Below are 13,952 nucleotides of genomic sequence, written 5' to 3' on the forward strand. Positions count from 1 at the left end.
CGCCCGGCAGGGGATTTCAGGTCCTCTGGCCAAGAAACCCGAAGGCACGGTCACACGCGTGGGACCAGCACCGCCGTCGTGGAGCAGAAGCCACTAGAAGGCCCCGAGTCACCGGCCATACGGGTGAGCACCACACGGTACACTCAGGGACGTGGGCTACCTTTACCCGCCTCTAGCAAGGAAGCCAGAAGAGTACAATTAGTTGGGGAGGCCTACAACTCCGCCTGGCCAAGGGGGATCCCATCTGCTCAAGGACTGACCAGGCCCCGACCACTAGCCAGTACTCCGGGAGGGTCTATCTTTGTCACCAGTAAAGACCCTGAACTACACCGCATCGTCTCTGAGTGGTTCCTACTACCCCCATCATCCACGTCGGCTGCCCTGAGGCCATACCCCTCCCGTTGGGGATTATACCATCCACGCTGCACCATCCTTCCACCGGCCTCAGCGGTCTGCCCTGCAGCGGCAGCTCCATAGCTGCATTCAACGGGTGGCGTAGTCGTCCTACATCTACTGCTAATATACTGCCACTCAGCTTGACTCCCTGGGCACGGACCGGGTCACTGCCACGAGACTACTACCCCTATCAGATCCGGCTCCGGGTAGGCTCCCGCGTGCGCAACGCTACTCAGCACAGGCCCAGGGGCGCGTCAGCTTTTGGCGTAGTCGGCAGGATCTCGTGCCCGCAACCACCGGGTACTGCGTGCCTGAAAAAGACTGTTCAAACTTACCAGTGGTGAAGATTCCCGCCATCCGTGGAGGTTTCCCGCCATCCGGCGCCATCTTCTACCTTCTTCCCGCCATCCGCGAAGTTTTCCCGCCATCCGGCGCCATCTTCTGCCTTCTTCCCGCCATCCGTGGAGTTTTCCCGCCGTTGGACGCCATCTTGAAGACGCCGCGCGGGATGAAGAGGGGCGTGGACTCCGAAAGCGCGCGAGAACTGAAGCCCCGCCTCACGTCCGGACGTTGCGTAAGGTCCTGGAAGGAGCCCAGCAGACGCCGACGTCACAGGCTCCCGCGTGCGCAACGCTACTCAGCACAGGCCCAGGGGCGCGTCACCAAGACAGCCTTTTTACTGTCCAAGTGACCTGAACCCATCTGGCTATGTGTAAACAGATGGTAAGCGGTGGTAGCCAGCAGCCTATTTAACCATACACTACAGTTTTAGACTTTAGGCTACTTAAATTATATAAAAAGTACAAAAATTATGCCATTTTGGGGGCAGATGTCTGTTTTGCTAGTAGATATACACAGGTGGTGCAAATGGAAGAAGCATTAGCATTTTCACCTAGGGGGTACAAAAATTGTCCCTGTTTGGGGAGTTAAAAGATCTCTGCTTTCTACTAACTGAAAAAGCAATAGCTTTTTCATAAGCTGCTCAAAACTTATCCCCTTAATTAGAAAAACAAAACAGGTTTAGTGTTTTAAACAAGAAGTAATGTCTTCTGAACTAGTAGTGAAAAAAATATTCCTTAACTGGGATCCCGTTTGTTATTCATAAAATGGTTAAGCAATTACAATGGCTTTTTATCAAGCGGTCCAAAAATTTTCCCTTTTTTGGAGCAGGAAGAAACTAGTTCTTTTCAAAGTGAAGAAATAATAGCTTGTCACCAAGCCTTTCCAAATTTGGCCCTATTTTGGGAGCTTTTTCACGTTTGTGTACCCTCAAAGGAGTATATTTCACAGCATCATTAGTACTGTCTAGCACTATAAAACACAGTGGCCATCCAAATATGCATGTCTATCTTGGCTCAGCAATGGCAGAGCTAGGTAGGTATACCAGCTTGTAGCACCTGCAACAAGCTGGTATATTCAGGTGGTGTGCGTATGGCTCTAATATTGTACTAATTTGGACGATCTTCAAATAAATCGCAGTGTTTGAATTTTCAGGAACTTGCGAATTTCAGGAAATTTGATTCAAAGCTGATCCTCAATGAATCCATCCACACTACTTTAAACAGGCATATAGTAAGGTAAAGGGGTTGTACAAGTGAAATACAAGGAGCTCGGTGGCTGAACATATAAACTGAAAATGCAGTGTATATGTCCGGTTCCTGAGCTTATTGTACTGCACTGGTGTGATTTATTGAGGTGAGCTCAAAGTTCCTCTGTTACAGCACATACCATAATTTTTTAGAAGAAAGGGAACAGGCAAGATGGAGTTAGATCGTAAGCATTGAATGGTCCCTCTAGTGCCATCAGTAAAGAATATTCACTTATCTTCCCTCCCTTTTTCTGTTGGATCAATACAAACAGCACGTGCACGTGCTAAAGCAGCTGTACATTTTCGAGCACAAGCCTTACTCAGGATACAGCAGGAGCACCGTTATCTGTTTATCTCTTCATAGCAATATTTTTTTAAAACACATCCAATTGTGAAAATGCTTAATTTTACATTATCTATTGATTAAACAGCACTTATGTTTGGGAGACAACCTTTTTTAATTTTGAAAGGCAGGCATCACTAGGTTTGACTAATTACTATTATTTCTATAATTTTTCAAAATATTTTTTTCGGATCAGACAAGGTGGTGGCAATGGTTTATAACAGAAAATCTATTTTTCTCTTTTATACAAATTTGATTCATGTATAGAAACACTAAAAGGTGAATATATATATATAGTACAGAACAAAAGTTTGGACACACCTTCTCATTTAAATATTTTTCTGTATTTTCATGACTATGAAAATTGTACATTCACACTGAAGGCATCAAAACTATGAATTAACACATGTGGAATTATATACTTAACAAAAAAGTGTGAAACAACTGAAAATATGTTTTATATTCTAGGTTCTTCAAAGTAGCCACCTTTTGCTTTGATGACTGCTTTGCACACTCTGGGCATTCTTTTGATGAGCTTCAAGAGGTAGTCACCGGAAATGGTTTTCACTTCACAGGTGTGCCCTCTCAGGTTTAATAAGTGGGATTTCTTGCCTTATAAATGGGGTTGGGACCATCAGTTGTGTTGTGCAGAAGTCTGGTGGATACACAGCTGATAGTCCTACTGAATAGACTGTGAGAATTTGTATTATGGCAAGAAAAAAGCAGCTAAGTAAAGAAAAATGAGTGGCCATCATTACTTTAAGAAATGAAGGTCAGTCAGCCCAAAAAATTGGGAAAACTTTGAAAGTGTCCCCAAGGGCAGTTGCAAAAACATATTTTCAGTTGTTTCACACTTTTTTGTTAAGTATATAATTCCACATGTGTTAATTCATAGTTTTGATGCCTTCAGAGTGAATGTACAATTTTCATAGTCATGAAAATACAGAAAAATATTTAAATGAGAAGGTGTGTCCAAACTTTGGTCTGTACTGTATATATATGGGCACACATGAATTGGCCAATTTATGCGCTAAAAACCTTTTTGTTTTTTGTGAGTACTTGTTGCTGAGCAAAACAGTTTAGATCTAATATTTTCATTGTTAAGACGTATCTTGGCCATATGCTGCTGCATTCTTTTGATATATTTTATAGTTACAGCAGCAGGCACCAGTTCACATTAGGAGGTGCTGGTCAGGTTTCTCTGGTATGTATATATATATATTTATATATATATATATATATACTGGAAATATTTATAATAGCAATGTATGTGATACAAGCTAACAAATTAAGTAAAATCAGATATTATATTTCAGCATTGGGACCTATTTCCAATTTGTAACAATCTATATATTCCTTTTCTGCATTTAGCATAAAATTTATTTTCACAGCTTCAAAAATACTTGTCCTTCATAAAATAGACTCACTGCTGTAGAATAAAGTCACGCTGCTAATCTTTACTATGAATTTTCTTCTATCATATAAAACTAAACCAACAACTATGTCCTCTCTTCTCCTCCATTGACATTACCACAGGCATTTAGCCGGAAGCCAATTTTTGAATTATTTTATGATTGCTCATCCCTGTATCAGTCCAAAATAGTAACAGAGAGAAAATGTATTCCATATAGTACTATTTTAATCCGAAAGGTGCAGTGAGCTGAAAGACATTTTGTAAGAGCAAATATGAAGAAATAACTGCTTGCAAAGCACCATAGAAGAATAAAGGGAATATGTAGATGTCTACAATGCAATACTATTCGCTGAGCTAGGCAGGCAAAACTACAGGTATGTTTCTAATAAAGGGTATAAAACAATTATAAAGGTATTCCAAAGTTAAACATTTGGAGCATGGCCACATAAAGTCCAAGACAGTTAAAAAAAAAGGTTTGTTGATGCATACAGGTTATATACTACTCTATAGATAATTTTTCCGACTGTAATGTTGAAAAGGCAGTGTGAAGATTACATTAGTTATCCTATACTAATTTAATTGTAGCGTATCGAATATAAAAAAGAAACTTCTCAGAATGCAAATGACCCAGCAAACAGCAAAGTAAGTTGAAAAATGTCAACTCTGATATTGGGGCTTGTGAATATGCAGTTCTGACTGCTTTACAGAATCAAGACAATGGCCCCGATTCATCAAGACTGGCAATTTTCACGCTGGTCTTGATGAGGAGTCATGCTGGAGTCAGATGCTTCTGGTTCATTTCTAGGTGTACACTTCTCAATGAATCAGGAGAGGCTGATGAGTGGTGTGTGCTTCTTAGAATGAAGTAAGATTATTGGCTTTGAGAATGCCACAGCTTGTCATGTATTAGATGAGCTGTGATGTCACGCCCCGCTGCGCCCTTGTCCCGCCCCAGCTCCACCTGTTGCCAGGTGCCCGAAACTTTTTTTCCTAAGACGAGGCGACATTTTTATTGACACCATTTTGGAGTACATATATGTTAATTCATTTTATATTTTAGTACATCAGACTTTTACAGACACTACCATAGTAGTGCAGTATATAGAGAACATGACGTTCTCCTGTGAAACCCAGCCGAGGGCTAGGCTTCATAGGGAGACAAAGAGGATAATGACGGGGTGCTTCAGCACACCCTTGGCTGCCATGGCCTCTAGAAATGAGCAGATCAGATAAAATTCAAAATTGTCTGTGCAGATATTCCAGTAAATTTGAGATACAGAGAAGTTATTCTCCATTAATTTAAGGTCCCTTACTATGGCCTGGAGCCTTACCAGACCCCAGCACATAATAAAGGTAAGATGTAAAAAATAAAAAAATCCTTATATTCACCTCACCACTTATTTCTCCAACCCCTCCACTTCTCACCATCATCCGTCTGATCTTTGTTAAATCTTCTGATCACCGCTGCTGCACGGACTTAGCATCAAGGGATTTCAGCACCAGCGGTGGTGATCAGAAGATGCTGCAAGGTACGGAAGGGTGATGGTGAGGAACAAAGGGGCAAGAGCAGTGAGGCGAGTATAAGGATTTTTTTTATTTTTAACCTTGTGTTGGCCCTATACTGTCCGGCCAGCAAATTTAAAAAAAATCTGCTTTTTGGCAAATGCAGATTTTTGTAAAATTTTAGTAGAATTTAATTCCGTTAGAATATGCTCACTCAACTCTAATGGCAACCAATCGGCACCCTATCACAAAATTGGAGTAGGTTAAAAATGATTTTCCACTTTGGACAATCCTGATTTGCTTGACCATTGGCAAAGTTTCACCCAGGATTGCCATCTTGACTTCTCATTTTTCTGGATAGCTTATCAAAAAATCACGGACAGACAATATTATTTTACGAACACATTGAAAAGCCATAATAAATGATTATGATTGTAAGTGATCCATGTCTACAGCCCATAATTCTGATAAGAAGGTATCAGCTGCATACCCTGGGAACTGTAAAATGATGATAATTACAGTCAAAATAATCTGTATACGTTTTTTCAGCTTAAAAAAAAATCACGGACGCCTTAATTTTTTTTTACGGACAGGGCAAAAATGTGCCCTATTTTTATGGACTGTCCTGGAATTTCTATTCGGTTGGCAACCCCGCCAGTCTGAACCCAAGTGATCTGCTCTGTCTAGTGATGAGTTGTTGCAATATTTATACAATTTCCCTGCAGTGCCCCCACAGGGGAATTTAAGTATTACAAAAGGCTCATTAAAAACAAAGGGTTGCCTGTGAAATGCAAGGACAGTGTTACTCATCCAGAGCAAGAGGCATCATTTTTTTAACAACTCTCCACTCCACTGACCAACAGGTGAGGATCCTGAACAAAAAACACTACTATTAACGCAGAATTCACTTATAGGGTACATATTTTTTTTAACTGGAAGACTCCTTTGAGGACATTGGATGAATCTAAATATAAATGTAAAAGGAAAATAACTGACGTGGATGCATAGGCATTAGGCACACTTGGTGCCAGAGTGGACTCCAAAGCCATTTTGCTCCAGAAGACATCAGCACTCTAAATGGTAAATGGAAAGTGGAGGTTCCTGTCTCGTATTTTGCATTAGGACCCAGAACAGGCAGGAAAGCGAGTACATACATGGTGATATGGATGAACACTGTAAACTTCCCTGGACAACATGTGCAATCAGTAATATGATTAATGAGACTTGTCATACTGTTTTTGAGCTGCTGTCAGGCATATTCCAAAATCTAATTTTACCGCTTTATGTGCACAATGTAGATCTTATATTTTGTAAGCAGGTAAAAGCATATAGACAGATTCATCTACAATTGAGTCATTGCAAATAGTCCATATTTCACAAAGACTCTGGATAATTACATGCACTGCAGACGTTATTATTAAATATTTTTTTCTCACTGATCGTCTCCCAGCTCCTGAGGCATATAGCGACCTACTTTCCTCATATGACTTGACAACTATTCAGAAAATGACCGCAGCACTTGTCAAGACTCCTGTGCACTCATATGTGAAGTAATGGCATGGTCACTTTCATGAATCATATCTGAATGATATTACAATTGCTGAAATACTTTCTCCCACCTTAATAATTTCCTTTAATACAAAAATATCATTTTTGCACATCTCTTTTTTTGTATGTAATGACTTAGTATTGACGTTAACATACTGCCTTAAAATGTTCCTATGTACCTATGAACAACGGCAGAGATATTCATGAATCGTTGCATTTTAGATTTCTACCAAGAGAACTTGTCACAGATTATGCTGACGTGTCTGTAACCCACAGTGGGCAGAGTGGGTGAGGGCAGTGGGAAGTCATCCAGTAGAGGCAACTTCACAAGCCTGGCATATTACATGGACTGTTACGCAGTGCATAGGGCAATCTAGAGAGAAATCACTAACTGCCTGCTTTTTTTTGCATAAAAAATGCAAAAATATGCGCTAACGTTTTTTGTGCTGTTTAACACTTTCCTTGATGATTTCCAAAAGTGATGAAAAAAATGGGTGAGGTTTAGCGGGAGGGGGTGGAGCCTTCTGAAGACTAGTAGAATTGTTATATTTATATATTGTTGACATATTAAAATTAATGAAAATTTTAGCTGATATCAGTGTCTGTTCACAGTATTATAATTTCTCGTACACAGACAGATGAAGTTGCACCAAATTTATATTGCATTCACATTTTACTCCAATGTACTGTGGCTTAAAAGTGGACGATTTGGTGCCGAGAACGATGATCTTTTCTGCAGCTGAAAAGATAATTTCACCTGACGGAAAGATAATTTCACCTGAGGAACAAGCATTTTACTTGTTTATTGGGCGACCCACAGCGTCTGTAGAGCGCACCATTTCTAGGAATGCTCGTTAACTATAATAGTGCAGTGTAAATGTATCTTAAATCCTGATACCTGATACATACCACTCAATCCTGGGCAGCATGTATCTGGCAGTGGCTTGATGAACTTATCCAGGTATGCTTAACTCCAAAATCTTGCTGCGTTTCACAAAAAAACATACTTTAAATAGCCACTGAGGACCAAGCTGTGAGGCAGACTAGTTGGACCAGCGGGTCCCTGACGACTTCTCACCGCCCACTGACCTGGATTTATAGGTCTCAGGCAATATGTGCACATAGGCAGAGGCTTGTTAATCCAGGGCAGTGGGCAGGGAGAAGCCATCGGGGACCCGCCGGTCCAACTAGTCGGCCTCGCGACTCGACCCCCAGTGGCTATTAAAAGTATGTTTTTCTTTGAAAAGCCACAGCGTTTCAGAGTCAAACATACTTGGCTGAGTTTGTACAGCCAGTGCCTGATACATGCTCCCCAGATATGGGGCAGCATATATCAGGTACACTTTAAGCCTTCTCGACCTCCTCTTCTGCTGATGTGGAAACCAACAGGGTAGCAGTTGCTAGAGAACAAGGAAAACAAGAGTTCTCTATGTGAATGAAGCCCCAACTTGTATAAAAGGTCTATTTGGTTCTTTTGGTGGGTAGGAAAGGGTGATGTGGAGGAGTCCACCCCTATAATTAATTAGCTGACCCTGGAAGAGGTTTTGATTTTAGATTAAATATTTTACATTTTGATAGCTTCAACAAACTGGTGTCATCCGCACTAATAATTTTAGCACTACAAGCAGTTATTTCCCCTTGTGAGCTCTGTGATGAGTGAAACATTTTGGAGTACAGCTTAAAAGTAGGAGATCGAGGGAACATAGGGCTAGCTTTGCATCCTTTGGGAGGTCTTTTTAGGGTGGTACCACAGACTTTGAGTCCCATGGTGACTGCCAAAAAATGGCAGAATGGAATGTAGAAATGTTGCAGGTGTGATAATAAGCAACACACAACTAGTGATTCAAAGTCCAATATGACTACTTTTATGTAAGGTCACATATGTAGTGTGACAATAATAAATAGCATATCGCCCAACTTTTTTAACTTGTTTAAGTGAATGAGACTTACTTTAATATTTATCAATAAAAGTACAATTTTACGACAGTCGGTGATAACTGGTGTGATATCTCTAACGCATGGCAGCATTTATTTTCTGGATGAAAACTTACTGCCTGCAATTATAGATTTAAAGGGAATCTGTCACCACCTCGAACTTATCTGACCTCTAATATGGGCATATGTACAAGTGATAGAAATGTAAATCGATTCATACCTGTATGCCTCTTATTAGAGGTCTTGTTGCTGTGAAATGTCTTTTTATAATGTCTCCCCCCCTCCCCTGCATAACATGCAGGGGAGGGGGAAAACATTATAATTTACACAGGAGGCAGGGATTTCTTCCAGTCCCCGGGCCTGCAAGCATCAGAAACTTGATTGAATAAAAAGACATTTCACAGCAACAAGACCTCTAATATGAGGCATACAGGTAGGTATAGATTTACATTTCTATCACCTGTATACCCATATTAGAGGTCAGATAAGTGCCAGGGGTGACAGATTCCCTTTAACATACCACACCGTGCATACAGGTACAGCAGCAATTGGGCTCGAAAAACTTTATTTTCCAGACTACATAACTTGGGCTCAGTTCACACTTATCTAAAATGGAAACTATGATTTATAGCTGGATAGCTTTGTTTGACAAATACTAGCAGTGTTAGATGGACCTTATTAACTTATAAAGGGGAACATCAGGTTCTCTCTTCTTGACCATTGCTTTGATCAGATAAAGAGTGTTTTCAAGGAAATGGATCTCAAATCTCAAAATGTGAATAACTACAACAATGTACATCCACGTTACTCAAATACAACTTGCATTGGCGCATCGATAAGAAAACTATCAGAAAATTGGAGAAAAAGAAGTAAGACTGGGCAAATATACTGTATATCTGTTACAATAATTTCATTAATGCCGCTATATATTGTAAGTGAGTGAAAATATTTTGAGCCTCATGCAACTCAACTGAAACAACTAATTGGCCAATAACGCCAAAAATGCATTAGTTGCCATTAGGCCTCATTCACACATCAGTATTTTAGCATCAGTGTTTGCATGTCAAAGACAGGAGTGGAACTTACAGAGGAAAACTATAATTGAAAGATTGACAGCTGTTCTGTGTTTTGGAGACAATCCTGGTTTTGGCATACAAATACTGATGAAATACTGATGCAAAAACACTGACAAATGAATGAGGCCTTTTTTTTATCATTTTACTTCCAATACGTCCAGTCCACTGGTCAAAATCTGTTCCTCCTTTAATTTCCATGCCAAATTTTAACTGATCACTGGATAGAAATGATGTTGTGAAGGACGTATTCTCGGGGGGGTATTAGTATAACAGATATACTTGGGCAACAAATAATAGCTGACAGATATAAGGTTAAAATAACATATTTCAAAAACATACAATTTTTCAATTACGATCTGAATTTAATGTTTCATTGAAAAATGTCACAGTTTGCTGATAAATAGATGTTGCCAGGTTCGAAATGTTTAATTTCTGCCTTTTATATTATTATGTCTAGCGTAAACAATCATGTTCCTTCAACTTTTATTACATTTTTGTCTATGCTATTGTTTAACAGTGCACATTTTTGAAGAAGATGTACCTGACTGTCAATTCCAAGCATCAGCAACATGGAGAAGAAGAGAATAGCCCAGAGTGGAGAAATAGGCAGTTGAGTAACTGCTTCTGGATAAGCTAAAAATGCCAATCCTGGTCCTGTAAGAAGAACATAACAGTATAGTGGTAATTATTTTACACTAAACCAGAAGCATCGAGCTATAAATTAAATTTATTTAGCATTTAAAAACTGTTATTATTGCCCATAGTCGACACATGAAATTTGACATGATCCATGTCCCATTTGGCAAGGTGACTTATTTTGTAGTGCACTGTGTGTTTGTGTTTTATCAAACTGGTGGTAAAAGCCTTTTATTATGCTCCAAGGTCTCTCCAGACCACAGAGGATAATAAACAGAGGGATTAAAAAATAAAAAACCTTACACTCACCTCGACTCTCACATGTCACCACAGCTCCCTGCCTGGTCTTCTACAAGCTCGCTTCCTTCCTACAGTCTTCACTCTTCTTCACTCTTTAGTACCTCTGGTGCTGACTAGTTCTTATAAAAAGTCATCATGTTCACCACCCTTCGACATCATCATGATACATGATACCTAGTAAGTGCTTGCAGCACAGAAGACAAGAACGGAGCCTGAGGGAGGAAGTGAACCAGCAGAGAATGGGGAAGGAGCTGGGGATGACCAGACAGGTGAAGGGCATAGGGAATGTAATGTTTCCTAATTTTTTAACTTATTTTCTACCCTAAAAAAAACGAGCAAAATGTTGACTAGCAAGCTGCCATTTTGCTTGAATTGAAAAAAAATGGATTCTGTCTAATCCAAATTTTGTAATATTAAAAATAAATGTAAATTGCTTTGAATCAATTTGCATATAAGACAAGATGGATAAAATACAGTAGTCATTCTATTATCTTGGGCAAGAGGCATTCTCTTGTTTAGCTTAATCACTCCTTACCCCTACGTCTGATTGTACACTGTTGCTGCCAGCGGTAGAAAGTCAATTAGCCTTATGTCACATTACGGAACTACACGAGACAATCATGGGCAGACTTCAGTATTGGTTAGGATAAGTTTTATGTCAACTAGAAACAGAAATTAGATGACAGCTAGTGAGAGTCAGGTTAGTAAAATATGTAGAAGGGGGAATTTCAAGTGCAAATCAACTTTCAAAAAACTAATGACCACTGATCACTAAAGTGAAGGAGCTCAGCTGAGCTTTGCTCTCATTCATAACTTAAGACTCATCCATCTTCATTCCTGGAGGATAGCCATGTTGTTGACTTATCGCTTCTGCTCCTTTATTTCAGTGATCAGTAGTGGCACTGGCAACTCAACCATTGGTTGATCCATTTGCATGTAAGAGAATTTTGGATGTAAGTAATAAAAAAATAAACCATTTTGCGTCAAAACTGTTAATTTGTCATATGAGCTTGCCACTTTTACAATTTTGTATTTATTTTAGGAAAGTTCAATAAAGTGAAACAAAAATTAGCATTCGGAAACAACCTTTTGCCACTATAGACATTTTATGTTAAACATACACAAATTGACTCTTCAGAGATGAGGAGGACTTAAACTCTAATGCCACCTATCGGAAGTTGCAATCCTAAAAGTCAATATCGACTATTTAACAATCCTTGCCACATGACTTAGGATAAAAGCCAAACCAGAATTTCAGTTTGCCAAATCAGATCTCATGCTTTGCACTGAGGAGGGGTTAACACCCCAAAACAACTGTCTATAAATTTAAATCCTGGTTTGGCTTTTATCTTAAGTCATGTGACAAGGCTCGTTAAAAAGTCGATATTGACTTTTAGGATTACTATTTCCAACAGGTGGCACTAGAGTTCAAGTCATCTTTTTCTCTTAAGAGGTAATTTGCATATTTAATTTCCCAGAAGAGCATGGCATGGCTTTTAAGTCTAGTTACACTGGCATGTCAGTCATGTCATTCTCCACAAGGAGAAATGTTACCCATTAGACCAGTATGTTAAACATATTAAGAAAAAGCAGTCATTTTTTAACTGACTCACTGAGCCCTTATCACAGCCTGATACTATATTTTCTGTAAAGATAAGTATTAATCAGTCATCTCATTAAAGTCATTGGGCTGGATTACAATGAGGACGCAGCTAGAAACCTTCCTGTATAGTGACTTCTACACATGTCACAGAGCCTGCCCACAACTGACTGCGGAAATGGTAATAATATTTATACCTGAAGCTGCAACTTGTGCTATTGATCTTTTTGTCACGTGTGCCATGAATCCAACGATGGAAAAGATGACAAAACCCGCAAACATACTTGTGCCAGAATTGATGCAACAGACAATGATTGAGTCTCTGGAAGAAATAAAGCACAATTCACTATAGGACTAATACAACGTTTTACTGTCACAAAATAAAGCATAGCACATGCAATAGAACAAAGCACCTCTAGTTAGTAAAAGGGTTATCTAAATATGCGTCCTTTAAATTTATTTACGCTACTTTTACATGAGCAGTTGAACTGTCTTAATGAGTGCCTATATAATAAGTACTCCACATGGAACTCATTGTGAATGTGCAAACTGTATGTGGAAGAATGAACAGTGCTATAATCGTTCTACGTCAATATAGTTTGCTTTATTGTCAGCAGCAGATCCTTTTTAGATTAGAGTATGTGCTGCTGATAATTTGTTAACTTTATGCCTTCATATACGATGTGATCTTTGGCATGTTTACATGAGGCAATTGTGGCACCCCAAGAGTCTGGTTGCCACATTGGCATCGCCTCCCTCACAGGGTGTGATGCCATGACTGGATGCAAGAAGGGGTCCCCTTATCAGGTAACACCAGCATCCAACACTTTTCCTGGCTCCAGACCAGAAGGGGGAGCTCTAACCCGGTTTCAAGGGAGCTTCCCATTTAAATTGGAGCCCAGAGGCAGGGGTTAGAAAAGTCAGTTGGAGTGAGAAAAGTCAGTTGGAGACAGGAGAGTGACAAGGGAGAACCTGGGGAGGGGAGCTGTGACCAAGCTCGCCCCAGAGAAAAGCATGACAAACCGGACACCGGAGTCCGTGGTTGTTCGGGTACTGAAGTCCCGGCAGCTAAATCCAGTGGGCAGGAGACTGCAGGTCTCCTGGCCCCACCAAACGCCCAGCGGCTCAGCAGCATACTAGAGCCCGGAGCCGCCACGAAGGAGCGACACCTGAAAAAGGGTCGAGCTGCCTGCCATATGGGCTAACGATTGCTCAGGAAAGAGGGCTGCAGCATAGCTTTAGGCAGCAGGGCCAAAGAGGACAGCGCAAAAGGAAGGCCTACAACTCCACCTGGTGAGGTGTATCCCCAAATTGTTTCTAGTCCACCCAGATCTCCATTACCTTCTGTTACCAGTGCCCTAGTCTACACCATCAAACCTCAAGTAAAGGTAGAGGAAACCGCCATTCTTGTGTCATCTGGTCATTATCTGCACCCTCAGTCCTGCACCCTAACATCCACAGCCCCCCTACATAAACCATTCCGGTAGCCCTGGGGCCCCGCTCTACCAGTGGGGAGCAAATCCATCCCAGCTTCGTCACCAATGGCCCCAGGAGCGGCGGCGACCTATAGCCGCATACCACTGGTGGCGTCACAAAACTTTTCCCCTAAACAA

At 40.5% G+C, this 13,952-nt stretch overlaps 1 protein-coding gene across 2 annotated transcripts in view; it reads right to left on the reverse strand.

Moving 5' to 3' along the window:
* SLC6A1 (solute carrier family 6 member 1) overlaps positions 1–13,952 on the reverse strand; it is a 402,595-nt gene that overhangs the window by 24,211 nt on the left and 364,432 nt on the right. For both annotated transcript variants that reach the window (XM_073644511.1, XM_073644512.1), the window contains 2 exons: positions 12,537–12,661; positions 10,345–10,457 (listed from right to left, as the gene is read on the reverse strand). In XM_073644511.1, coding sequence (XP_073500612.1) covers positions 10,345–10,457; positions 12,537–12,661 — 238 coding nt within the window. The remainder of the gene's footprint in view (positions 1–10,344; positions 10,458–12,536; positions 12,662–13,952) is intronic.

Source organism: Phyllobates terribilis, unplaced genomic scaffold (genome assembly GCF_046119375.1).
Source record: "Phyllobates terribilis strain yellow unplaced genomic scaffold, ASM4611937v1 Scaffold_8__6_contigs__length_399053987, whole genome shotgun sequence".
NCBI lineage: Eukaryota > Metazoa > Chordata > Amphibia > Anura > Dendrobatidae > Phyllobates > Phyllobates terribilis.